The 27,588-nt window shown below is 39.5% G+C and overlaps 1 protein-coding gene across 1 annotated transcript; it reads left to right on the top strand.

Annotated features, from left to right (window-relative positions):
• The first annotated feature begins 5,827 nt into the window (after positions 1-5,827).
• LOC132985002 (neuronal acetylcholine receptor subunit beta-2-like) lies at positions 5,828-19,536 on the top strand. The gene is made up of 8 exons (XM_061052102.1): positions 5,828-6,408; positions 9,933-10,078; positions 11,886-11,930; positions 12,028-12,137; positions 13,432-13,958; positions 16,282-16,757; positions 18,544-18,689; positions 19,001-19,536. The coding sequence occupies exons 1-8, from the start codon at positions 6,294-6,296 to the stop codon at positions 19,014-19,016; spliced, it is 1,581 nt and encodes a 526-aa protein (XP_060908085.1). The 5' UTR covers positions 5,828-6,293; the 3' UTR covers positions 19,017-19,536.
• The last annotated feature ends 8,052 nt before the right edge of the window (positions 19,537-27,588 follow it).

The following is a 27,588-nucleotide window of genomic DNA, read 5'->3' on the forward strand; positions in this document are numbered from 1 at the left end:
ATGGCCAAGACAGGCAGCAGCACAATTAACAGAGTTTCACACAAACGAGCATCCAAACATACAAATACAAACAATACATTATTAGACTTTAAAAGACACAATTAACAATTCTGAACATCAAATGTTTGTCAATATAATCTACAAACACATTGGAGAACATCTACAGCCAGATGTGTCTGCCTCAAGTCATTTAACATCCTCCTCTGGGTGGTGGGGATCACTCATGATCCTGTTTGCCCTGGCTGTGCTCCTCCTTGTGAAGATGTCCTGGAGGGTGGGGAGTGTTGTACCCATGGTACGCTCTGCTGACTTCAGCACCATCTGCAGGGCTCTTCGGTCACGCACAGTGCTGTTCCCGTACCACTGGGTGATGTTTCCAGTCAGCACACTCTCCACCGCTCCGGAATAAAATGTCTTCAGGACCTTCACAGAGACTTTGAATTTCCTCAGCTGTCTGAGGTGATAGAGGCATTGCCTAGCCCTCTTCACCTGACTGTCTATGTGGGTTGTCCATGTTAAATCCTCAGAGATGTGCACCCCCAGGTACTTGAAGCTGCACACCCTGTCCACCAGCGCCCCATCAATTTTTAGTGGGGTGTAATCCCTCTGCTGTCCTCTCCTGAAGTCCACAATCAGCCTTGGTTTTGCTGACGTTCAGAAGCAGGTTGTTGAGCTGGCACCACTGTGACAGGTTTCCAACCTCTCCTGTATACGTCTGCTCATCATTGTTGCTGATGTGACCAACAACCACCGTGTCATCTGCAAATTTCACGATGATGTTGAAGCTGCTTGTGGCCACACAGTCATGTGTCTACAGGGTGAAGAGCAGGGGGCTGGGGACACAGCCCTGTGGTGGTGTGTCTGCCCACTTTGACCATCTGGGATCTGTTCGTCAGGAAGTCCACGATCCATGCGCACAGGGAGGTGTTTAGTACGAGGTTAGATCAACTTGGAATGGAGGTTGTGCGGGGATTATGTTGAAAGCTGAACTAAAATCAATTAACTGCAGTCTCACATAGTCCCCCTTCCTTCTGTCCAGATGGGTGAGGGTGGTGTGCAGTACCTGGGAGACAGCATCATCTATGGATCTGTTCAGTCTGTATGCAAACTGAAGTGGATCCAGAGACTCAGGGAGCAAGGAGCGATTTGTATCTTTATGAGTCTCTCACGGCACTTCATCACTTCTGAGGTGAGTGCTACTGGGCGATAGTCATTAAGGCAAGCTGGAGAGGCATTCTTCAGTACAGGGACAATAATGGCTTTTTTTAGGCATGTGGGGACCACAGACTGACTCAGGGAGAGGTTGAAAATGGTGGTAAACACTCGAGCTAACAGGTCAGCGCAGGACTTAAATCCAGACAGACACCATGGGAACGACATCGTCTACCAGCGTTGCAATGAAGTCCGTCACAACTTCCATAAACTCGTCTACGTCCCTCGAGCTGGATTGGAACATGCCCCAGTTGACGTCATCCAGAGCGTCTCGCAGCGTAGCCTCTGATTGGTCGTTCCAGCGCCTTACCTGCCTCGTCACCACCTTTTCGCGTACAATAGTCTACTTGTATCTTGGCAAAAGGTAAATGGCGGAATGGTCTGATTTACCCAGTGGGGGCAGGGAAGTCGCCTTGTAGCCCTCTTTGAGTGTAGCAATGATCCAGTGTATTGTTGCCCCTGGTGGAGTAAGTGACATGTTGGAAAAGGTTTGGCATAACTTTCTTAAGGTTCGCCTTGTTAAAATCCCCAGCCACGATGAGGGCAGCGTTCGAATGTTTGTTTTGGTGCCGGCCCAGCACGTCATGCGATGACCGAAGTGAATTCCCGGGGGAGGTGAAATGGACGGCACATGATGGTTAGGTGCTCCAGATGTGGCGAGCAGGAGTGGGAGAGAGTTTTAATGTTATATGGGTTACACCAGCTGTTGTTGGTCATAAAACAAACCCCTCCACCCTTTGACTTGCCAGATTCCTCCGTCCTGTCCTTGCGAAACACAGAGAACGAGTCCGATGGTATGATGGCTTGATCTGGCACCACAGGAGTGAGCCATGTTTCCGTCATCTAGGGTACGGCATCTGGACATGGCCGCACCATCTTAGATTAGATACATAATACTTAAACACAACATAATTAGATAATTATGTTGTGTGCACAAGATATTAACTTCTTATTATTGTAAGTATTAAGATTTGTGTCAGAGTATTTGTGTGTATGATCATAATGGATTTTTTTTTAAAGCTTTTAAAGATAGATAAGTGGTTTTCAACTTGCTTGTCATTGTACACATTATAAAAAGCAGTATATAAAAAGCAATGTGTAGTAAGGGTGATATTTCTGAGATCTATGAGTTGTTCACAGGTCCACCAATAACGATCTTCCCTCTGAACTACATTGTTTCATTTTAATAAATGGTCAAATGATCCAATATCTCAGCAAAATCAAATATTAAAGAAAAAGCCCAAAACAGATTTATGAATCAGATTTACCCCAGAAGCTAAAACAGTATAATGCTACTACAGCACTGATGCTTCACTTTTTATACTGAAATCATGTCATAAAGATGATTTAACTACATCAAGCAGTTAATACTTCTCTAGCTTTACTTAAGTACATATTTGCATACATGATGTGTCTGCATACATGTTTTATTTTGTTTTACTTACTGTCTCGTATCTTGTTTGATTACTACTTGTATCTTTTATCTGTTTTCTCGTTGTATTGATTTGTATTTGAATTTTGATGTATGGGTTACTTACGGTGGCCGGTTCAGCCTTTGCATTTGTTGTTGTAGTTTGCGTTTGCTTTTGAATGTGCAGGGTTTCTATATATGCTGCGCGTTTTTCTAAATGTATGTCGTTTCATCAGTTGCTGAGCGTTTGACCTCTACCGGCCACCGTAGTTACTGCCCTATTTTTGTTTGTTCAACTTTGAAAAAGAATGGGAAAAAAAACTTTTGCGCACAAGATAATACTTGGCCTACATATTGATACGAGTGTCAATAAGTAAGGTTTGCCTAAGCACTTTAGCCCTTTACTACTAACACTTTTCAAAGAACCTGTTTTCTACAAGTTATAGAATTGTACTGTAACTTACTTTATTAACATGTATACATACAGTACAAACATGTGAACAGAGTTTTTTCATTTTTCTAAATACCCTTAATATGTAACCCTTGAGCAAAGGGTTAGGAATTCAGTGTTTATATTTATGTCAGGTAATGTTTGAAAACAATTTTGTTAACCTGCAGTGTATATGTTGTTATAACATTTCAGTTATGTTGCGTTATCTCCATAAGGCTGAACTGAACCAAATTAACTTTTGAGATAATTATAATTATCTTGTGCGCACAAGATATATATATATTTTTTACTTTTCAGGACTTCAGAGGATCCGTAATATACCAAGCAGAAAGAGGGGAGAGACTTTGTCCTGCCACATAAACTTCTTAGAAAAATTAGCACTTTAACACAAAGCAATAACTCATGATCACAGCAGAGTTCAGGTTTGGAAATAAATTGTGTGATGTGTTTTTATTTATTTTACAGTTTGATCCATGTCTGTTATCATTGAGGAGGCTGGGTTTATGAAAAACAGCCTTCTGCAGCCAGTGAGCAGGGGGAGCTCTAAAAATAGAAAGAAGCTTCACACTGGAGAGCTTGTCCCATCCACTGTTATACAGTCTATGGTTATGACAGAGGACGTTATGTATTATGCAGACAGCAGTGGAGAAATTATTCAGATCCTTTACCTAAGTAAAAGCTCCACTGCAGCAATATAACAATAATGAATATGTACTTAAGTAAAGCTAGAGAAGTATTAACTGCTTGATGTAGTTAAATCATCTTTATGACATGATTTCAGTATAAAAAGTGAAGCATCAGTGCTGTAGTAGCATTATACTGTTTTAGCTTCTGGGGTAAATCTGATTCATAAATCTGTTTTGGGCTTTTTCTTTAATATTTGATTTTGCTGAGATATTGGATCATTTGACCATTTATTAAAATGAAACAATGTAGTTCAGAGGGAAGACCTCAGAAATATCACCCTTACTAAAAGGGTGCTTTTTATATACTGCTTTTTATAATGCGTACAATGACAAGCAAGTTGAAAACCACTTATCAATCTTTAAAAGCTTTTAAAAAATCCATTATATCAAAAATTCAACTTTAAAGTAACTAAAGCTGTCAAATTATTGCAATCAAGTTTTCAATATTTCCCTCTGAAATGTTATGTTGTTGATGTTACATTTACCTAGACCTCCTGGAAATGATTAAAGTAATGAAGGAGTATGTGGAGTGTCTGGGCATTGATGCCCCCACCTTTTGACCCCCACATCTGCAATATGTGAAATCTTCCAAAACACGCTACAGCTCGCAGTAACATTGAATCTTCATCATCATCATTATGTCACCATGGTAACTGTCATCGTTAAGGTAGGGGGCGAGACCATGCAGGGGCACAGGCATCATCTCTTTCAGTGACAGAGTAAAGACAGACAGTAAAATTGAAATGGTAAATTACAATTAAGGGATGAATGTATTTATGAATGAACCAGCCTTAGTTCATTCATGTTTATTTAGAATGCTGAAGTTGTTTGCCATGGTTAGTATTAAAGTGACAAGATTAAATAGGATACATGTGTCACGCATCATTCATTTAAAGTATTTTGCTGTTATTGGGAGCCTCTCACCACTGGTTATACAGCTCCATAGAAATATATACAGACTAGTAGCAGTTTTTTCCAAAGGAAAGATTGAATTAGACACATTATTTTGTTTGTGGATAATGCCTATTCATGCCTCATAGTTATGTTGAGATTTTCCAAGTATATTTTACTTGGTTAACTAAATCTCTTATCCTACCTGTCTCTCTCTTTCTCTGTCTATCTGTCTCTCTCATTTACAGCGACCCCCGGGGGGGAAGCACAGTGACAGTTCCAAAGAGGGCCTACTTGTGCCTTAACCGATCTCGCATTATAATTTTTGCCCAGGAGCTTGCCGCCCTGATGTTAACAAAGGAGGTCCTTGCACAGTCCACCCTGACAAGAAAGTCTGGGAAATAGGGCCTCCCAAAATACAGCTGGATGTGGCGTGCAGGTATGTAGTGTCTTGAGATTTGTAAGACGACAAAGTTTATGTGATTTTATAGAAAGCAGGATTATCTTGGATATTATTTCTTGCACACATATCAGGCTTCAGCCCTTATCTGCACTATTAGGCTGCTTCTGTAGACTTGCAAAAAATGTGCCCCTAGATTTCCTCTCAGCTCTAAGAGTTTTTGTGCAACAACTCTGCCAAAATTTCCCAAACGATAAAATACAATTGAAGGGCTGACCTGAAATAATCCTGGCCTTGTTACAGGTGTGTTAAAGGCTGCCCATATAGGCGGCTACTCTTTAACTGACTGGCTTCATTATATCTTTGTTATATTCCACTCTTTATGACATGATCACCTGTGCAAGCAGCAAGACCATCAAAGCTATAATCTCAAGCAAGCGCATTTAAGTATATGCTTATACTTAAATTTGACTAAATACACTTGAAGATGTTCAACTTTAGCACACACAAACACACCAATTACACTTGAAATTCTCTTTTTATAGCCTACTATTTAATTACAACTTAAATTTAACTAATAATTAACACACTTGAGGTGTACTGATCATTAGTCCGGCCAAAAGTGTACTAAAGTATGCTAATATTTAACATACAAATATTTTTCACCAGTGTAGACATAGCCTACATGAGTCAAAGCCGTGATGTGAATCTTTGGTTTATGAGAAGGGAGGAAGAAGCGCACACTCTGCGCACCTCTCTGCTCCGCCTCCTCCCTCTCCTATTCCTGGCTTTCTCTTGGGGGGTAACGGACTATTATTGGCACCTATCTCGGGCTTCTTTTGTGCTTTGACAGCAATTTAGGACTCAGATGAACTTTTGCAGAGCACCTGAAATTGTAGACGCTTCAACACAAACCTGATGGAGAAACTTTGGACTTCATCAAACCAGAATATGATTTGTTAAAATGACCTTTTCGGATTTGTGACAGATGCGGCTACGCAAAGTGAATACCAGCTAATCAAACAAGCGGAAGATACAATCAGGAGGAAGATATTGTCTTTGCCAATTAAATATATTCTACGACCTGTGATCAGTTATTTCGATCAACCTTCTCCTGAAATGCAATTCTGCCTCCTCGATGCTCAATATTCCAGCAACAGGACGCCGGCCGGAGTAGGTGTGTAGCAGCAACCAAAAAAGAGAAGAGCAGGGATTTATTAGAACATTAGTATTTCATAATCAATGCACTTCGTCTTTGGAGGACAAAATTGGAGGAGGGACACAAAACACTCCACGGAAAGCATAAGGAAGATGATTACCGCCACTATTCTCCTTCTCTCCACTCTCTCTCTTACAAGTGAGTTCTTCGTTCTTTAAATTTCACATGAAGGTGATATATAAAAAATAGAGGCTAGGCTGTTGTTTACAAAGCGTTTCCACAGGTTCGATGTTACAGCTTACATCGGATAAGTCATTTTGAGCTGTCTGCCTATCCGAGGTAAGAGTTAACTTGTTTTTCAGATAGATATTTCAGTCTTTCATTTTTATTGTTAGAGTTCATGTGACTCAGAATCAATGCCAGAAGTTAATTTACCTTGGAAAAAATCCCTCCCCACCTTATGTAAGTTGTTTCTTTTTTATGTACACACATATGGGGCTACCAATCCATTAATTAGTTAAAATAACAATTAAAGATTAAATAGATTTTTAAACCTTCAAAATTCCTTTATTTTGCTTTTTTTTTTAAATTGTTTAATTATTTATTTGTGTACTACTTGACTTCTGTTTGAATACACACCTGCTGGGTGACACCTTGTGGCAGACTGAAGGTTACAACATAAACTTAACCATAGAAAATGGAACTTTTGATGTTTGCTTTTAATGTTTGTCAGAAGCAACATTTCGTAATAACTTATTTAGAGAGCTACTTTGACATGTTTTGACCAGCTCTGCCCAAACCTGTGATATTTCTAATGAGCTGACTCGAACCAGTTGGCAGGTTATGAGTAAATGAATCAACAACAATGACAACAAAGATCATTTTCATTATCATATTACATTAAGTCATTATTATCTTGAAAGCTGAAACGTTTAACCTTCCCACAAACGTAAAAAATAGCTATAACATTTGCAGGAAATTATGTATAATATTTGTGGGATTTTTACATTAACACACTCGACAAAGGTCCAGAGGGACCGAAACGTTGTGATTATTCTATTAAACTGGTGATGCTGAGCAAGAGTAGTATGCAGGATTTTTCTTTTCAAGCTATAGTTTGTCGCCCTATAAGCACCTACCTGAAGAGACAACTGGATGTGCAAACACCTCCTTAAAAAAGTTGGATTTTTACATTAAAAGCTGCAGATCTGTATTACGTTTGTGAATGATTAAGTTTGTGGGCAGTTATCACATAAGTGACTATTATCAGTTTTCTAGAGTCTTCCATGGCTCGAATGAATGTTAAAGCTGGATTTTAACAATGCCTTGATGTACTTCATGGGCTAGCTGTAACACTTTGTCTTGTAGGGGAATAACTATTGTGGCACACAGCAGTATGATGTCTGATGCATGATGTGGTCAGTTCACTACCAACCTGTCTCAACTGCTTTAATATAATAGCAGATAGGGAGCAGACTGCATCCTGCTGCACAGTAGAGCTTCTGTGAGAAAGTGGGTGTGGCCTAGCAGAGAGAGAATGACGATTGCTAGTCCCTGAGGCATGCATGTGAGAGTGAGGGGAGAAAAAGGACTGACACATGTTTTTGGCTGCCGAAGAATAAAAGAGGAGTGCTCAAGGAACATCAAGAGTGGGCAGATTGTTTTATGTATTGTAAATAAATAAGTAAGTAAAGCCTATTTGTATAGCACCATTGACATCTACTGGTCACAAAGTGCTTTAGATCAAAATGATAATAAAAAGCACAGGGCTGACAGTTAAAATCATAGCAACAAAAAAAAACCCGAGTACATTTATGCAGAAAATGCAAATGTCAGAGATACAAAAGCTAAATAAACAAGACAAGAAGTCATTAGTGGTGCAGTAATGCAAATGCTTGTCTGAATATGAGAGGCTGATTGGGAGTGTAAGGGAGCTCAGCAATGTACTGGGGTGATAGACCATGTAGGCCTGTAAAAGGCGGGTTTGTCTCAGGGATTGGGAGTCAACCGGTTAGGAGTTCGATCTCTGAACACAACAACCCCTAGCTGCTGCTGCTGCTTCATCATGGGATTAGTTCATTCTGATGGTCACTTTTTTTGCATACTGCATGCAACAGTAATATGCGGTATGACTAACACTCAGTGGTTAATTTGCTGTATGCTAAGCTGGTTTTTCGTTCTTGGAATGCGTAAGTAAACAACAGCCCAGCTGATGACAATTGCAGCTACAGTGTAGCATCCAATAACTGTTTGTAAAAAGCTGAGAAAAGAGATTCCTTTTAGTTTTCATGAAATTGAGAATCAAATAAGAAAATGAGAGGTATCTAGGTATTTGTGTGGGTTGGTCTGATTGTGATTATACCCCCTGTGCTTAAGCACGGTACAGGACAGCTTTGCTAGTGTGAGTGCGCCCTAATTTTCCAATCTCTTCAAACAGTTCAAGATGACTCACCATCAGCTCATATGCAACTGTGCAACACTGTGGTATGGTTAATACTGCTCTGATTATTTTAATTAGTCCCATAGCTGAGAACAGCTAAGAATGTGCGGTTAGTCTTTTTCTGTCACTATTTCAGTGCACTTGAAAGCACCGCTGACTTTGGAACAACCTTGGAACGGAAAGGGTAGATCATGTTATTGGTGACAGAGTTAAGGCAAATTAGTTTTCTCAAAATGTGTTTCATTTGTTGGCTGTGGCTCCTTAGTCTATTAAAACAAACATTTTGTTGCCATCAGATGTAGATCTGTGGCAGCTTTAAGATCTTGTCACCTGGTTGTTATGGTACGAATATGGGTGTTGGTTGGCTTTGTTTCGATAGTTGGATGGATGGATGGATGGATGGATGAATACTTTATTGATCCCGAGGGAAATTCAAAGCATCCAGTAGCAGGTTTTGTGGTTGTCTTGTATAACTATCTTTAGTTTTGAACAGCACTACCTTATAAAATGATTTTGTTTACCACAGTCTCTGTATTGTTTGCCTCTAGCAGGAAATTCACCATCATAGAGATATTTACCGCCATAGTTCCTTAAGTGGTTGTCCAAACGTTGTTTTTTGGAACATTTTCTGTTGTTTGAATGTTTCTCCACATTCCTTGATCCAACATGTTGACAGTAGCTCTTTCTATGCCAGTGACTTGAATTTGAGTCGGTTAAAGTACTCTTCCGTGATCAAGAATCTCATCCAGACTTAATTCAGGCCCTATAGTGCTTTCCTTTGGAGCCCGGATGGCGCACAGCTTTGAATGATTTGCATTTTAATTTCTGCTTCAACATTTGCATACTCACGGCTTTGGCTAACATTCTTAGCCTGGTGTGATAACTGTTCAAAATTTCTCCTGGTTCTTGCAACAACTTTTGGAAATTGTACACTTGATACTGGATGTTTTTCTTGGGAAAAGTATGCATCTTAAAATAGCAGTTTCAAAGTCAATCTAATAGTACATAAAGCATACTGTCACCAGCCACCATGTAAAAACAGCCTATAAATAACAACTGTTATACTGATTTGCAATTTTTAATGTTAAAATCCCTCAAATGTACTGAAAGTTCCACAGATATAATAACAGTTTCCTACTACAAATGTAATACGTAATTCCTACACATTCCTACTTTAAGCTGAGTACACATGGTAGTGTATCTGCATTTCATGTTTGTTATGGAGATGCATGCTGGGGTTAACAACACTTATTTCACTTCCTGTTTTGCGAATTGTCTATAGGCATCAGAGCAGAGAACGCAGAGGAGCGGCTGGTGAACTACCTATTGGGTCCAGAGCGCTACAATAAATTGATCAGACCAGCAGTCAATAAGAGCCAACAGGTCACCATTTCAATACAGGTGTCTCTGTCTCAGCTCATCAGCGTAGTAAGTATGATAAATACTTTTGGACACAAATACAGATTACTATGTATCGGAAAATCTTTGGTGCTCAAACACAAATGCTGAAAGAAATTATTGTGACAAAATGTTTGAAGTCATGTTTAATTTATTTAGCTGACTAATAGGACACATGCTTCATCAAGTTTAGTATAAACATATCTTTGTATCTTTGTAACAATGCATTGTCTCTACTTGTTCCCGATCAGGACTTGACATTACACATTTAATATAGGTCTTTATCGTTTGCTCGATAATCATTATGTTCCTACTGTAAGGGCTGTGTACTATGGAGCGCCGATTGTAAAGTTGCACACAATACAAATAACAGCAACATTTAGCCATAAAACAATTTTTAAAAGTCTCTTTTTATTCACATGTAGAGAAACATTTGTGAACTTTGTCATATTTAGTTGTTGTGAATATAAAGTTAAGATAATTAAATTGGCAAATAGAAATGAAGAGTTCATTTGCAAAAGCAGTTAACTCCATTTAAAAAAATGTCATAAAAAGTTTTTTTTTATTGTTTGTTTCAGGTAATATCATTCAGACTGAAGATGTGTGGCTTTGACTGAGTTCCCCATAGACTTTATTGGGTTTTTGCACCAGAACAGGTTTTGGAACACATAACTCTCTATTTAAAATGTTAATGAAAACTATCAGGGCAATGTTTTTCAGAGTGGCTTTTATCTGTTTTTGCAAATGAACTCTTCAAATGTTAAATATGATAACTAAATGTTTAATGTTATATATAAATGTTACAAATACATGTCCTGATTCTAAATATTTAGCTGCATTTCTAAATATTTTTGCTACGTTTCTAAATATTTAGCTTATTTATAGTCCCTCTAAAGATTGAATGAAGCAGAGAGAGAGAATGAAGCATGAAGCAGGACAATCCTGGGCCTGATCTGTCAGTGATTTGTTCCAAGGTGAGGAGGTGATGAACACAATTATGAGAATGATACATTTTCTCAGGGCATTGTATGTTCAAGGACTATCTCAGGGAGCTTGATTTATTGCTGATAACCTTCTGCTGCATAACAATGTAGATTGCTCAGCAAAGGCAGAGTGTTGGAGCGCTTTTGGTCCATCTGAGTGTAAATTGCAGTTTTCCTTGCACAAATGAAGAGCCAGAAAGCAACTTTTTCCCAGTTTTAGAAGATGAGAAGATAATGGATGTTGTGGCATTTTTGGTTGGCATCAATTCACACCGGAATAAGCTGAAATTAAAGCTACAGGGAAAGTACATTACAGTTTGTGATCTGATGACTGCTGTCAAATCCTTCCAGTGGAAGCTCAAGGTGTTTAATTCCTTAAACACCTTGAGTTTCCTGCAGGGAGACTGTGCACACTTCCCATCAGTGAAAGAAGAGGTTCAGGGTGAGAGAGATGTTTCTGCTTTTGTTCACTTTATTGACAAGGTGATTGTAAACTTCTGCAAGCATTTAATCAGCTACATTTTTGGATCTGTTAAGAAAAACCTTGTTTAAAGAATTTAACAATTTCTTATAATTGCTGCCAATAATAATTAATGGTCAATATATAACTCTGACACGTAGCGTTTAAAATGGTTACTGCAGTTACAATTCAAAACAATGAAGAGAGCTGTCTCCCCCACCCCCTCCTCCCTACAGCTGATGTGCACACAGCACTCTAACCTCTCTCCATTTTTTAAAAGCATCTCCAATATTTATCCTAGTTTTACCACGTTTCTGGTCATGGAGCTTGTAAGAAAAATGGAGAGGCTTTTAAGGTCAACATTTAATTGATTTTTTTTTATTGTTTTCTGCAGAATGAGAGAGAACAGATAATGACTACCAACTTGTGGCTTTTTCAGGTAAGCTGAAATATTTACTGCTGAGTGCTCACACAGCATTTGATATACAGTATGTGAGTGTTGTGAGTAAGGAAATAGATAAAAGCTCACTCTGCAGGAGTGGAATGACTACCGGTTGAGATGGGACCCAGACAAGTACGACGGAATCAAGAAACTAAGAATACCATCCAAAAACATCTGGCTTCCTGATATAGTGCTCTACAACAAGTAAGCACTTGTGCTGTATTTCATACCACTAACATGAATTTGATGTCGGTTCTCTCATACTGTGTGTGTGTAAAAAAGGTTTTGGGCCAGACTTTAATAATTCAAAGCACATGGTCTAAAGCACATGAAGTGTAAGGGTGTGTCCTACTTAATTTGCTTGTTAAGCAACACATGACCTGGACATCAGTGAGTCCAACGTAGGTGTGGTTTTGCCGTAACATGAATCAAACCAATCAGAGCGTCAGCTCTCACTCCCTGTAAGAACTAGTGTGCCTGCAGGTAAGCACATTACTATTTGCACTTTCTTTTTCCAAGCTAGACCAGGCTCTGGCCAGCTCATGTAACCTCTCTCCTTTCATTTTGCCCCCAAGCATACCCAACACTATATAAATATATTGATTGCAGATTGAATTTATATCCACTGAATCATTTATTTACTAATTTCTGCTGCTGGAATCCATAGTTCTCTATTGTGTGCCTAATGGACACTGGACAGCCTATCTTTGGGCTTGATTATCGGTGGCACAGTGTTATGTTTAAGGATCATAATAAATGTGAGTGCATGTGTTTCTGTGTATTATAAAGAGCTTACATCAGAGTTAGCACACTTGATTGAGGAACAAAAGCTTGCAATCTGTTAGCTTACTGTCCTAATTTTAAAAAAAATCTAGTTGTATCAGCAAATGCACCGATATTGTTAAATGGACTTGAGCTAGACATTCTTCCTTCCATACACATTCACATGCAGCTGACATTACCCTAACACATAGGTAATCATGACGTTTTGTTGATGTGGTACAGTGAAATATGATCTAGCATTCAAATATAATGTTTTATTCTCAAAATTAACCAGATGTTTTAATGTTGTTTTGGTGTGTGACTTCCTGTCCTGCTCTGTCAGCTCTGTCTGCAAATTGATGCGCCCTGCTCCAGCTAAAAAGGATGCCTTGCGTATTTGCAACAGAGGGCTCTGGATTACCGAACTGAAACAGAGCTGAGGCGCAGCCAGTGGAAGCACACACAGTAAAGTGAAACCTGCTGTTGTTGCAGAGCGGAGACGGACCGAACATGTATCCGGTGGAATTCAGCTGTAATTAGTGCAACTTTGTTAATTGTAGAGGAAACGAGAACATGCTATATATTAGGGGAAAGACCGTGCTGAAGCATTGGCTGAATTTATTATCACCTCATGAGCTTTTTATATACATATTTAAGTGAGCTAAAAATGTCATGTTTAATTGTTACTCTGAATACGACTCACTAATCTTAAATCTTTTCTAAAAAACATTTGCAGTGCTGATGGTGTGTACGAGGTTTCCTTCTATTGCAATGCGGTGGTATCCAACACAGGAGACATTTTCTGGCTTCCTCCAGCCATCTACAAGTCAGCATGTGCCATTGCGGTCGAGAACTTCCCCTTCGACAAACAGAATTGTACTCTTAAATTCCGCTCTTGGACCTATGACCACACAGAAGTGGATCTAATCCTCCCGAGTGATTTTGCAAGCCGTGATGACTTCACGCCAAGTGGAGAGTGGGACATTGTCTCGCTCCCAGCACGTAAAAACGAGGACCCCAATGACATCACCTACTTAGATATTACCTATGATTTTGTGATCCAGAGGAAGCCACTATTCTACACCCTTAACATGATCATCCCATGTATGCTTATCACTTCTCTGGCTATCCTTGGGTTCTACCTACCATCAGATTGCAGGGAGAAGATGACATTGTGTATCTCAGTGCTCCTTGCCCTAACTGTGTTTTTGCTGCTGATATCAAAGATAGTGCCACCCTCCTCTTTTGCAGTGCCACTTATAGGTAAGTCATATATTTATTTATGTGTGTGTGTGTGGGGGGGGGGGGGGGGGGGGAGTGTGTGTGTGTGTCAGTGTAAAACTGTGGAGACTTAGGAAAATATGGAAGGCCATTCTCTCAAGCATAGTTCTAATATAGTGAAATCTCATAATCTTTGATATATTAATCAAAAACATTTTTGTTCTTAAGCAATTCCTTTAGTCAGATTTTGCCTTAAAAGAGTTGTCTTTAAGAGTTAAGTGAACAAAAAATTTTGGCAAACTCTTATGAGAAACAAAAAAGGATCTGAAAGTGAAAAACTAAGATTTTAAGATGAGATTTAACTACTGCAAGCAAAGAAAATGAGACTTTCAGTCAACTTAACAACAGGCTGGAGCTGAGGCGGGTTTTAAGCATGTCCTGATATCTCAGGACATGTGAGATGTGATGTTTCAAGGCATCTCACAACTCCCCTCTCAGTGTCTCAGGGGGTCCCCCACTTTGGGAACCACTGATGTAGCGTCTGGAGTAGAGTCAGACCTGGACCCCTGAGACATTTGACAATTTGGTGAGTGACCATCTTGTCTTCGTTGTACTGTATATCTTTTCCACAAGTGTTTGATAGCTGCATTTGATGAAATAAATGCGTATATCTACCTTTCTCTAAAGATTGAACATAACATTGGCCCCAAAAATCCTATATCGGTCTGGCCTCACTTTCAGTCAGACTACTTACTTCCAGTTCATTTGTATGATTCTAAGAAAAACAAGGATCATAATTCCTTTTTTTAAAGGATTTAAATATGAAGAAGTGAAGAACTTGTTAGTGTTATTGACAGCAACTTAACAGCATTTAGAAGTGCGCCAAAGTAGAAGCATAGTAAGCTGTCATGATTTGGTCTGTTTAATTTTTGTATTTCAGAGTTTAGATTTCTTTATCTTGCTTTAGTTTCCATTTTTCGCTGGTGTTTGCTTCCCTTGTGTGCTTCCTAGTTTAGTCTTAAGTGTTTCCTGTTTTAATTTTGTATCTCTTTATGTTCTAGTGTGTATTTTTGTTGTTAAATTCTTGTTCTCTGTGGCATTACTGTTCCCTGATTTATGTTTTAGTTCTTGTCGTGTCTCCAGGCCTGTATTTCTTACTGCCTCTGTGTGTTTCCCTCCTGTTCTGATTGCCCTGATTGTCCTCACCTGTGTCTTGTTGGTCTCACCTGTGTTTGATTACCCTGTCTATTTAGGGTGCATCCGGATTGTCCCTCCTATCCCCTTTCACTATCCACTTTACCTTAACCCCGGGAAAATGTCATGAGGTTAAGGAAAGATGTTAGGAGAATTCATAAAGGACTTAGGGAAAGGCGATCTCGTTGCTCTGACAATCCGACCACATTTTCCACTAGGTGACGTCATTAAAATGCGACGGGCCGGCAGAGGTTAATGACGTGGGTCCGCCGTGTTGAAACTACAATGTTCTGAAAATGGACTACTAAAAGCGCATCTAAAAAACTTTCCCCTGTGCCTATCCTAATCCTAATTACCACTAGGAATGGAAATAAAAGGCATATAGGTTACAAGGAGTAACAAAAGTGAAACCATCAGCTTCCTGTCCACTCAGAAATCAACATTCATCCAAAATAGCCTAAGTATGATTGTATGAAATTAATTAAACATACATTAATGCAAGATATACATAAACATGATGTTTAAGGCATACAAATGAACAACTGCACAAAGCATTCTTAAGTGAGTGAAATATATTGAATAAAACATCATTCGGCTAAAGATGTCCGTTATATGATCTGTGTCACTTTACGATCATCATTAATTTTCGTGAACAGTTGGATGCGCGACTCGCTTTAAATGTTGCGGCCGCAAGGAATTGCGGGGCGGCATATCTCATCTCCTTTCGTAAAGGATGGTCCAGTGTATCCTGTGCTAAATTAGGTTATAAAGGAAGCATTGACCCACCTTTCCTTTGCTTATAGAGAATTCAAACGGCTCTTATTATGGCCACTTAAATGCTTCCGGGTCATTTCACTCAGTTAGGAACCTTCCTTAGCAAAAATGACAATTCAAACGCACCCTCTGTGTTTCTTCCCTTCTGTGTCAGATCACTGTAAATTGTTAGTTGGCAATCGTCAGTTTACCAGTGTCTCCTTGTGATTCCTCGTGGCTCCTTGTTTTCTCCTGTTGGATTTTGATTGTAAGTTTTTGATTGCCTTTTTGGGTTTTAGGTTCTGCACTTTGGGTCCAGTCCCTTATAATTTCCTGAACTATGACAGTAAGCATTGCATAGTGAATGGGAATAGAATGGCACATTTGATCTTTTTTTCTCTTTCTCTTATTCTCTAAGGTAAATACTTGATGTTTGCCATGGTGCTGGTTACTTTCTCAATTGTAACCACAGTCTGTGTCCTCAATGTGTACCATCGCTCCCCATCCACCCACCACATGCCTTACTGGGTCAAACACCTCTTCTTAGTTCGCCTGCCCACAATCCTCCTCATGAGGCGTCCAGGCTCTTCCAATGTCCATGGTAGACTCATTCAAAGGTTAGTCAAGAAAAGCATTTCCCAGAGTGGAACAGTGAAGAAGCAGTACTCCAACAACAGACTATGTGGGATACCAACAGACTCTGACTCTTTCAATGTGTCTGACGACTTGTCAAACACATTTCGCTGGAAAGTCGGTGACATCCAAGATGATGACTGTGGGTATCCAGACTCCCAGAGGGATTTGGCAGTTAAGTGGGATGCAGATCTGGAGGAGGCAGTGGATGGAGTCAGATACATTGCTGAACACATGAAGACAGAAGATGATAATGAAGGGGTGAGGAGATAAAGTCATGTGACAAATTAAAAATGATAAGCTCAATGGATGAAGGAAGCCTTACAAAAGCTGATTCAGCATATTAAAGGGATACTTCACCCATTTGCTTTAAGCTTTGTATCATTAGAAACCTGGATGTATTTTTGAATGGTCATGCATCCCGCCCTCATTTTCCCCTGAGACAGGAAAGATCTGTATTTCTTTTCTGAAAAGGAGCCTCCAATGATGTAAAAATCTTCATTTTGCGTCATCGGTGGCTGCTCTGGTTAAAGGGGGTGAAACTACATCACTAGTTACTCATGTTTTCAACCCACCCAGCGCGGTCGTGGCGGTGCGGGCGGTGCGGGCGGTGCGGACGGCCCGTCAGCGTTGTTACAAAAGCTTGGCTGGGCGCTCAGACCCTCAGCGGACCCTTTTCCACGGTTGCACAATATCGTCACGCCGACCGCAAGAAGCATAACTTAGGTTTTAGAGTCTGTTTGCTGCCCAGAATTTCCAAGATGCTAATTCCTCCATAATTCTAATTCTTCCGTGCAGCATAGGTTTTTAAACAATGTTGATGATTGTTCCAACACCACGGCATCAAAGAAACAATGTCCTGTTTTGATTTGTTTCAGAAGTTGGGAAATTCCAAGTTACCGGTTAAAAAAGAGAGAGAAAATATGAAGACCGTTTCCTTAAATACGGAACACATAAAGAACAAATCTTTCTTTGAAAAGAAATATGCCGAGCTGAATAAGCAGCAAGTTTTCTTCAGAAAGGCAATGTCTGTTAGTGAGCGGGTCCTGAAAGTATTTTTTTTAATTGTTTTTATTGTCATCATACGATAGTACAAAGTAAAAAGCTTCATTTTAATGTGCAAAAAAACAAAGGAATCCACAGCTACAAACAACAAACAAATTACAGAGGTACAATGTTAATGTAGAAAACAATTGCAGCAGGTTCCCCCTTAACATTCTTTGAATTGACTTGAGCAATGAATGGAGGCAAATTTTTTATATGGTAAATGGACTTGAGCTTATATAGCACTTTTCTAGTCTTCTGACTACTCAAAGCACTTTTACACTGCAGGTCACACCCACACATTGATGGCAGTAGTATGAAGTATCATCCTTCAGAAGTAACTAATCCCATTCATACACCACCACCGAAGCAGCAGGAGTAATTCAGGGTTAAGTGTCTTGCCCAAGGACACATTGCCCAGCTGGGGATTGAACCCTTGACCTTCTGGTTGAGAGGCGATTACTCTACCAAATGAGCCACAGCCGCCCAAATAGTAATTGGTCACTTACAATCTGTGATGGTGTCTGCAGCACTTGTGATGATGACAGCTGTCTCTGCATTTTATACTCTTATATATTGATCTCACCATTAACTAGCCATCTTTTTAATGATAAAATTGGTATTCAAAGTGAATCTCATACAACATATTTTACAGTATTTAATAATGATAATTAATATTAGTAAACATGCTATCTGGGCAGCAGTAGCTGTAGGGACTTGGGTTGGGAACCAGAGGGTCGTCGCTTCAAGTCGGACCAAGTCCGGAAATTGGCCTGGTAGCTGGAGTGGTCCACTTCCTGAACACTGCTGAGGTGCCCTTGATCAAGGTACAAGCCCCAAAAAACTGCTCTGGAGCGTTCTCCAGAGAACCCATTACATACTTGATGTTATGGCATGGTGGTAATGTTCAGGTTTATTAGCCAATGACCACACAAACTTATGGAGTTAGTAATATACTTCAGTCAGATGTGGTCCTCATCGAAACTTGTTTGTTTGATTTCAGGTAATAGAAGACTGGAAGTACGTTGCCATGGTGATTGACCGCCTTTTCCTATGGATCTTCATTCTGGTCTGTGTGGTGGGAACTCTGGGGCTGTTCTTGCAGCCGCTGTTTCAAAGCTATAACACCCCCATTGCTGATGACACAGAGTAAGTGCAATACATACTCTGGAATACAGATTAAGTATAATGCACACACTTTCTTTCTTAAAAATATTGTCATTTCAAATAAGTCTTTCAAATGTCTTCCGAATAAACCATTTGTTATGTACCTGAGATTTAGCAGCCACTGAAACATGTGTCTTCAAATACATTCACCTATTGCTGCTTTACAACAAAAGCCTAGCTTATCTGCAGATTTTTTTTATTGCAAAGCAGGAATAAAAATAGTGATCTTAGCTAACTTAACAAATTCAGAGGTCATTAATTTCTGTTTTAATTTACCTTTTTTCTTGACATAGGTATGGAGACTTCTAGTCTTTTGTGACATGAGGATGATCACAGCCAAATTAATGTCTTTGCTGGTTGGAAATTATATGGAATGAGCCCTGTCAACACATCCAGTAACAACAGTCATGGACATTGAACAAGAAAAAAAATATATATATATATTTTCTGCATGGCTTTTATTTTCTCATGGGCTAGGCTTCGAATTCAAGTTTTGCTGTCATCACCGATACAGAGCAGCCCTGGTGTGACTTATTAAGAAATGAATTCATAAGAAGTAACAAAGATAACGGATTTAAAAATCCTTTAAAAGAGACTTTGGGGAACATTTAAGGTAAAACACATTTGATAACCCATTATCTACACTCAGAGCACAGCTAACATTAGCATTCTGCCACTTTCTATTTGATCTTCATGTTTAAGAATGACAGCTACACATCAAAGGTGCTTCAATGCTCATCTACAACACATCTTTACAATACCGAGGTAAAACTATGGAGCTATTATTGTGACAAAACTATTTGAATATGCATACACAGATCCATAAATGCGTAAAAAGATCCACAAATGCACACACAGATCCACATATGTTTGCAGATCGTCAGACACAAATTTGAAGATATGTGTACACATTTGCACGGCAGGAGTGCTGCAAAAGTCACGTGTAAAATGACAGCCAATGGAGAGGTCCGCCTCAGTTGTAAGCGATCATTTGTGTGTATTTTCAGGATTTACAGCTGAAAAAGTTCACTGCCATTAATAAATAAGTAAATATTTTGAAATTGGTCTACATATTTGCAGATTACTTTACACATTTGTGGATCTGTGTACACATACTCAAATAGTTTTGCCACAATAATAGCTCCATATAAAACTCACTAGATGTTTTATGCCCACAATGTAACGTATTGTGATTTAAGTTTTATTTTGCAAACATTAAAAATAACTAAGGTATGCTAACATCGCTGATACAGTAAGGTGAAAATAGTTTTCTTTTCTCAGGCTAATATAAATGTGTTTAAGATTAGGGTTAATATGTATACCCTATATGTATGTGCACCTAATACTAGTCTGCCCTATTTTTTTGTTCCTTTATTTTTAAATAATTGTATCTTGTTTTTCTATAAATATTATAGGAATGCTGTAAATATTTTTTAAAAAAGGCATTAGCAAATGGACATTTTAATGAAATGTTTGATGTAATGGTATTTGTTCAAGAACATGCTCTTGCTGTTTATGTTGATTTTACTATACAATGATTCATTATATTTAGAAGAAGTATTGTTCAATATTTGTATGAAAAAATGATCCAAACAAACGGCAGGTTTATTTTTTGATACAAATCACACTTCATGCAGCTAAGCAAAACTTTACACATTCTTAGTAAGCAATACAACCGTCTGACTTTTTATTTCATTTTATAAGCTAATTTTAAGAATTGGCATCTGGTTTGTTTCCAAAAACAAGTTATCAAGACATTTCTTTTGGTAATATAAGTCACTTCCGCCAGACCAGGGGCTTCTGATTGCATGGCAATCTTGATATCATTTTTATAACCTCTGAAGTTGACATTGTCATGGAGTCAACTTCCTCTTGCACAGATTCTAACAGAACATAAAAGGCAATTTCAGATTATTTCTTCCTTGTAAACCAAGGATTAATAACCACAAACCAGTAAATTGTTTTTTCTTGCTGCTGCTGCTTCATTGCTCTTTACAGACCTAACTCTAACGCTTTTAACTTTGCGTACACATGCACATGTGACTGCCTAGCGTCCCCTGTGTCTGTTTGTTGCGTCAGCTGTGCACATCCTAAAAAGAATTGAGGCAACGCGGACACAAGATGAAGTGTGCACATGACCAATAGGGTAAAGATGGCAGGGGGGATGTAACAGAGTCAACACAGCAGTGGGAAAAACAATGGTAGTAGGTTTTGCAAACAAACTGTTTAACCAAGTCCACAACTATTCAGTGTCTACAATGTGTCATGTTACTGCATAGTAAAAAAAACTTCCTTGTCAAAATAGCTTGGACAGATAAGTTACATTTTACAAGTCGATGTGCAAAACTAAAATAGGTGCCTCACTTCACCCTGTAAACTGAGAACTTTCAACAGAATGTGTCCATGGCTGCATGTGTAATTGTTGAATTTTCTTTCTATTCATATCTGATTACATTATTATTTTTTTATTTTAAATTGATTTAACCTGGAGAACCTCATTGAGGTTAAGAATCTCATTTACCAGAGTGTCCTGGCCAAGAGGGGCAGCAGCACAACAAAAAGTTACAGATATGAAACACAGAGTAATTACAAACACACTTTAACATGTCCTGAGTCACAGAGCACAAAGTCATTAGTCTCTACAACCTGAAGCATCTTCCTCCAACACCTTCAATCTACTTTTAAAATGATAAATTATGTTGAAGAACTAAACAAAGAGGAATTTACTAGGACTCTTTTCATTCTTTAACAGATGCTTTAATTGAGACATCTATGGACATATTTAGCTTAAAGTCACCAGTTAACAGGGTTACAGGTTAAATGTTAATGAAACTGAGTGCAGAGGTTGTTGATGTTGCTATTATGTTAATTATCTTAACTATCTCAGAATTATTATAATCGTAACCTTCTACATGCCTCATGTCTGTTGTTTCCTGCACATCAGGTAGCCCGAGAGCTCAGCGTATGGGCTGGGCTCTCTGGTGTGCCCTCGAGAGGTATCCTCCAGTAACAGATGTAGCACATACAGTAGTCAAGGATATATACAATTATGTTATTGTTTATGAAGCGTAACATTATCAAGGTTAAACAACAAGTATACATCAGGCCTAAAGACATCCTACCAATGTACCAAGAATGTTGCTTTATTATAATGGCCAATATCTGCATTATCAAGATTCTATACTTTACTACTTTTTTCCCAGAGCTTTGTTAAACATCTCTATCAGAAATCTTCCAGAAGTGTTGTAAATATTATTTTTTTTCTTTCATTTTTATGTTGGAAAATTGATATTATACTCCTTTTTCCTACCTCGCCTACCTGCTTGTTATATGGTATTTTCTTAATGTACCATATCATATCATAATTGTAGTAATACCAATCAACAATAAATATGACTCTTACTTGGATGTGTTTTATGTTCTCTACGCCCTACATAAAACAACTGTGGAAGTATTTAAAGGGATACTTCACCCGCTGAAACATGAATCTGTATTGACATTGGGTCATATATGTAGTAGAAATGTGAAATACATTTTGAAGTTGGTGCCTTCTTGACCGAGAAAAGGCAGAAAGTCTCTTTTTGGCTCATGTGGATGAAAGACACCAACTCCCAGAATGCACAGCACCACAGTCCACTCCCACTGAAGCTAGGGCTCTATTTACAGACATTTACGGCTGTTTCCTCAACTTATTCCGAGATTTCTTCCAGAAGAAATTGGTATCTTGGAAATTCCTGGCAGAAAAAGTTACGCTAACGCCTGTTAGCCAGTCCCTCCAGGAAGTTGCGATGTCAAGATCGCAACAATTAACGCAAATTCAACCAATCCCCATGAATTCTGGGTGACCTTGCAATTTTGTCCTTTCTGCAAATTTGACCAATCATAGCAGTCCCCCGCGAAAATGGCGAGCCATACCTCACCAAAGTTTGGTGACCATTGACCAAACTTACGTCCTTGTTTACATATGCAGATGCAGACATGTCCGACACAAACGTCGCACATTTACCTACAAAAATAACAGCTGAGGACCGTACATGGCAATTCCCAGAGGCTCTGCACGGAAGCAGGGGTAAACTTTTTTGCACACTGTGCAACGTTGTGGTGGAACACAAACGAAAGTCATCGATCTACCGCAAAACACACCAGGAACTAGTATTGCAATTTTCGCTTCCTACTGCAATTTAATTGCAAAAACACATTTTAGGCGGCAACAATCCCCCAAAAAGTCTACAAAATCCTGGAGGGACTGGTTAGCATAGCTTCCAAGCAATATGGCGGATGTTGAGTTTCAAATCTGGGAGTGAGGTCCCACCCACTGATCTGTGATTGGTCTGTAGCTTCAGTGGTCGAAAATATGAGGAACTAGCGATGTAGTTTCACCCCGCTTACCACAACAGCTGCCGATGACGTAAAATGATGATTTTTGCGTCATCGGAGGCTCCCTTTCAGGGGAAAATGAGGGTGGGATGCACGACCATTCAAAAATACTACCAGGTTTCTAATGATACAAAGCATTATGCAAATGGATGAAGTATCCCTTTAAGAAAAAACAGTTTTAAAATGTGAAAATGATTCAAGTGTTTTTGTTTTTTTAAAAAGCTGTAAATTCTGTTACAACTGTCACATTTTCCCCAATTTCCCCTCACATCCCCTTCAAATGACAATTATTATTATACAGTGTTTGCAGCCCTGATCTCCTCAAGCAGGTTATCCCAAAGTCTACTGGCCTTGACCGCAAAACATGCAGCATCTTTTTTTAAGAATTTAGACCTTGAAACAACAAAGAGGGACCAATATAAGGATTTCAGGTGCTAGCTTTAAAGCTGTAGTATGTCATTTATTTCTGGGGTCATTGGGTAAAATCAAGCCAACATCCCATTTGACATCCTCAAAGAATCCAGGAGAACACCAGTGGAGGTCTCCGGCCACGCAATCCGTTTCACAGCGGATTACAGCGACTATACATTGAAGCGTAGATGACCCTGCTACCCGGTGATGAACCGAGCTCGAAGTCAAGGCTGTGAGGCTTTCTTGCTCTACCCAGCAGTCATCAAGCTAATCCACGAATCGGAACATCTCTTCCAAGATCTTCTCGAGGCAGAGAAGTTTCTGACTTCACTCGAGGACAGTCGTGCTATCTGACCGGTGGTAATTATGAACATGCTCCTGTACACTTTCGACAACGATAGCCTACTGTACTATACATGCTGGCGAGACGTTATACTCAGAGGCGTTCGCTGACTGTCGGACTTTCTGTAATTAGCTCAATGCTTATTTAAAGACCCAAGATTTTCATGGGTGGGATTTTGGGAGTGGTGGTGTGGGGTTTGTTATGTGTGTTTTTAACAAATTTTGGAAATGATTGGGGGGAGGGACAGAACCTCGAGGAATGGACCAAAACAAAAACTTGTTGCATCAAATAACCGTGTTTACATTACCTGGCTCTTAGTATTATTCCATCCTGACAGCCAAGACTAACATCTCTCTAACGTCTTAGAATGCGTGTGGCCTAAATATTCCCCATAAACGCACAATTACAAAACAAAACAATCTTAGAGGCGCTGTGTGAGGTGGCCGCCGGTTGCAGCAGCTCCCGTTGTCCGTGTCGTTATATCATATTTTTTGATTAGTTATTATTTGTTTTTACTGTGTGTTTTTTGAGTATTAGTTTAACCCCACAATTTCCCAGTTTGGGATCAATAAAGTAATTCTATTCTAATTACAATGGATTTCCTGCAGAGGAAAAAAGTAGATCTGGCTTTTCTTCAAGAATCTCATTTACTGGAGAAAGATGTCTGTAGATTAAAGAATAAATACTATGATGTTATAGCTTCCTCTAAAACAAAAAACAGAGGAGTAGTGATCATTGCCAAACTTAGTTTTCATTTTACAGATCTGGGATCAGGGAGGGACTTGGAGGGTAGAGTGGCCTATATCAAAACTATGGTTAGTGACAGAAAGCTGGCATTCATATGTATTTATGCTCCAAACTTATTTGATTACAATTTCTTCGGCTATTGAGGTTATTAAGTTATTTGTTTTGCAAAGAGATAGATGGGATTTCAATGCTGTCTGGCTGCACACTTTGGACAGAACTGGAGCCAATGAGAGAAGAGAGCAGCGTCTTGCAACCTTAGCTCTAAGGAAATGGGAGTTGATGACAGCTAATCCTTCTGCAAAATAATTTACCTGCTATTCGGCACCACACATCTTTCTCACATATAGATTATATTTTCATATCAAAACATCTGTATGAGAACACGTCCGATTTCAATTTACAATTATTGAATAAAGAACCAAGCTCTTAGATTCAGGGCAGACTTCCTTATCCACAGGAGCAAACAGAAGTATTACCTCCACAGTGCTCTGCCAAGCTACTTACTAGCCTCTAAACTTAAAAGAAACAAATGACTTTCGACCATAACTGCAGTCCAATCACCCACAGGCGATCTGCTTACTGCCCCAATGATATCAACAATTGTTTTCTATCATTCTACTCTAAACTGTATTCCTCAGAAATAACCCCCAACGACCAAAGATGCTTAATCCCTCACAGCTAACACAGCTTCACCAATTCTACAATTCACTTAGCAGACGCTTTTATCCAAAGCGACGTACATCAGAGAGTAAGTACAACACAAGCAAGGATCTAGAAAAAAAGGGAACAAAGTCAGTAAGAGCAAATCAGCTTTGAGTCCGATTGGACACACAGGTGCTGACAGGCATTGCACAGAGGCAAAGCACAACATTGAGGGCAGTTCTTGAGAGCTCTAATCAGTATAGAAACCATCTTATAAGTCATCGTTATCAAACAAAAACCATCATCATTACCATCATCATCATCATCATCATCAATAATATGGAGACCATCATCATTAAGTTAGTAGGTATTTATGAAAGAGCTGGGTCTTTAGCTTTTTCTTAAAGGTGCAGAAGGACTCTGCAGATCAAATCGAGTTTGGAAGTTCATTCCACCACCGGGGGGCGACAGAGGAGAAGAGTCTAGTCAGAGACTTAGGACCCTGTTGTGAAGGTTGGATCAGACGCCTTTCATTGGCAGAGCGTAGTGGGCGGGAGGGAGTGTAGACCTGGATGAGAGAGTTCACCAGGATGCCCAATTGCTACTAGATGCCCCAAGAACTATTTGTGAACTCCATAAAGCTCTGGGGAACATGAACAAAGGGAAGTTACCTTGCCTAGATGGCATACCACCCGAGTTTTATCAGGACTTTTGGCCTCAGTTAAGCGCTCTCATTCTTGATATGTTTCACAATTGAAAAAGGCTCATTCTCCAATAACACTAACATAGCTCTTTCTGAAAAAGGACAAAGACCCTACCCTTTTCTCGAGCTACCCCCCCATCCATTCTGAACACAGGCATGAAGCTTTTTGCCAAAACACTAGCCTCTCGATTGGAGCCATTTATGACTAATCTGGTAAAGGATGACCAAACTGGCTTCATCAAGAATCGTAATGCATCCGACAATATACGACGTCTTCTCCACATTATGGAAATTTCAGATTCTGCCAATAATGCTGTTCTTTCTCTAGATGCCGAAAAGGCATTTGACCGCCTTGAGTGGCACTATGTGTGGGCAGTACTACGTCATATGGCCGTTGGAAATGGTTTTCTATCTATGGTACAATTACTTTATAACAACCCCACAGCTATGGTGCAGACAGGCTCCACTTGATCCAAACTCTTTCCTGTTTTTCGCAGTTCACGTCAGGGCTGTCCTCTTTCCCCACTGCTTTTTGTCTTATCTCTCAAACCCATAGCCCAGGCCATCTGGCTATCTGTTTCCCATGAACCTATTGTTATTCATGATACCAAGCATTACATTTCTCTGTATGCAGACAACATATTACTCTTTGCTCAAAATATCCCACGGTCTCTTCCCCACCTCTTAAATATCTGTAATAACTTCAGCCAGATCTCTGGATACAACATTAATTGGGGGAAATCAGCACTACTACCTCTAAATACACAGGCCAAATTGGTGGCTACCCCATCTAACATCCCAGTGGTTCAGAACTTCAAATATTTGGGGGTCACTATCAGCCCCTCAGTTACTCACACGGTGTCACCTAATTACAAAAAAGTGCTTGTAGAGGTTAAGACCGACCTTCAAAGGTGTAACAACTCACCCCTCTCATTCCATTCTCGCATCTCAGTCATCAAACTGTATTCTCCCATGCATCAATTTTTTCAGCTCTATGCTTCCTCTGCCGCCACCTAGTGGCTATTGGAAAGAACTTCAATCGGCTATTTCAAAATCTATATGGGGAAAAAGGAAGGCTAGACTTAAACTCTCAACTCTCCAGAGAGCAAAAAGTGAAGGCGGACTGGGCATCCCAAACTTCCAATGGTATTACTGGTCATACGTGTTGCGCCCTCTCTCTAAATGGTTGGATCCCACTGCTATGGTTTGCTGGCGCCACATTGAGCAAAGCATTGTTCATCACACAGACTGCAAAATGTAATTTATTCCAATATTCCTCCCAAACAATCCAATACTAAGTTTGGTTGCATCATCACTGAGTTGATTTCTGTCTGGCAACAGGCAAATAAGTTGTGCAAAGTTATATCAAACTGGCTTCTTCATTCATCCATATTTCATAACTACCGCCTTCAAATAGGAGGGTGACCAATTTCATTCTCTGCATGGAGTAATAAGGGTGTACACACACTTAATTATATTTTTGGAGTAGGGGGCCTTACCTCATTCCAAGACATTCAGAAGCTTTTTAATTTACCTGGAACTTATTTTATTTTCTACCTGCAGCTGCACACAGCAATGCACACTTATGGCGTACCCTGATAGTCCATTGGGCTCCCATCCATTTCATGCAGTACTGACCAAAGCCAATGGCATCGTCT

Source organism: Labrus mixtus, chromosome 2 (genome assembly GCF_963584025.1).
Source record: "Labrus mixtus chromosome 2, fLabMix1.1, whole genome shotgun sequence".
NCBI lineage: Eukaryota > Metazoa > Chordata > Actinopteri > Labriformes > Labridae > Labrus > Labrus mixtus.

Bases quoted from the DNA above. Each gene is read 5' to 3' on its own strand.
- LOC132985002 (XM_061052102.1), top strand. From the start codon at position 6,294: ATGCACTTCGTCTTTGGAGGACAAAATTGGAGGAGGGACACAAAACAC. The intron at 6,409-9,932 runs GTGAGTTCTTCG...AATTGTCTATAG, and splicing joins CTCCACTCTCTCTCTTACAA to GCATCAGAGCAGAGAACGCA. The intron at 10,079-11,885 runs GTAAGTATGATA...TGTTTTCTGCAG, and splicing joins TGTCTCAGCTCATCAGCGTA to AATGAGAGAGAACAGATAAT.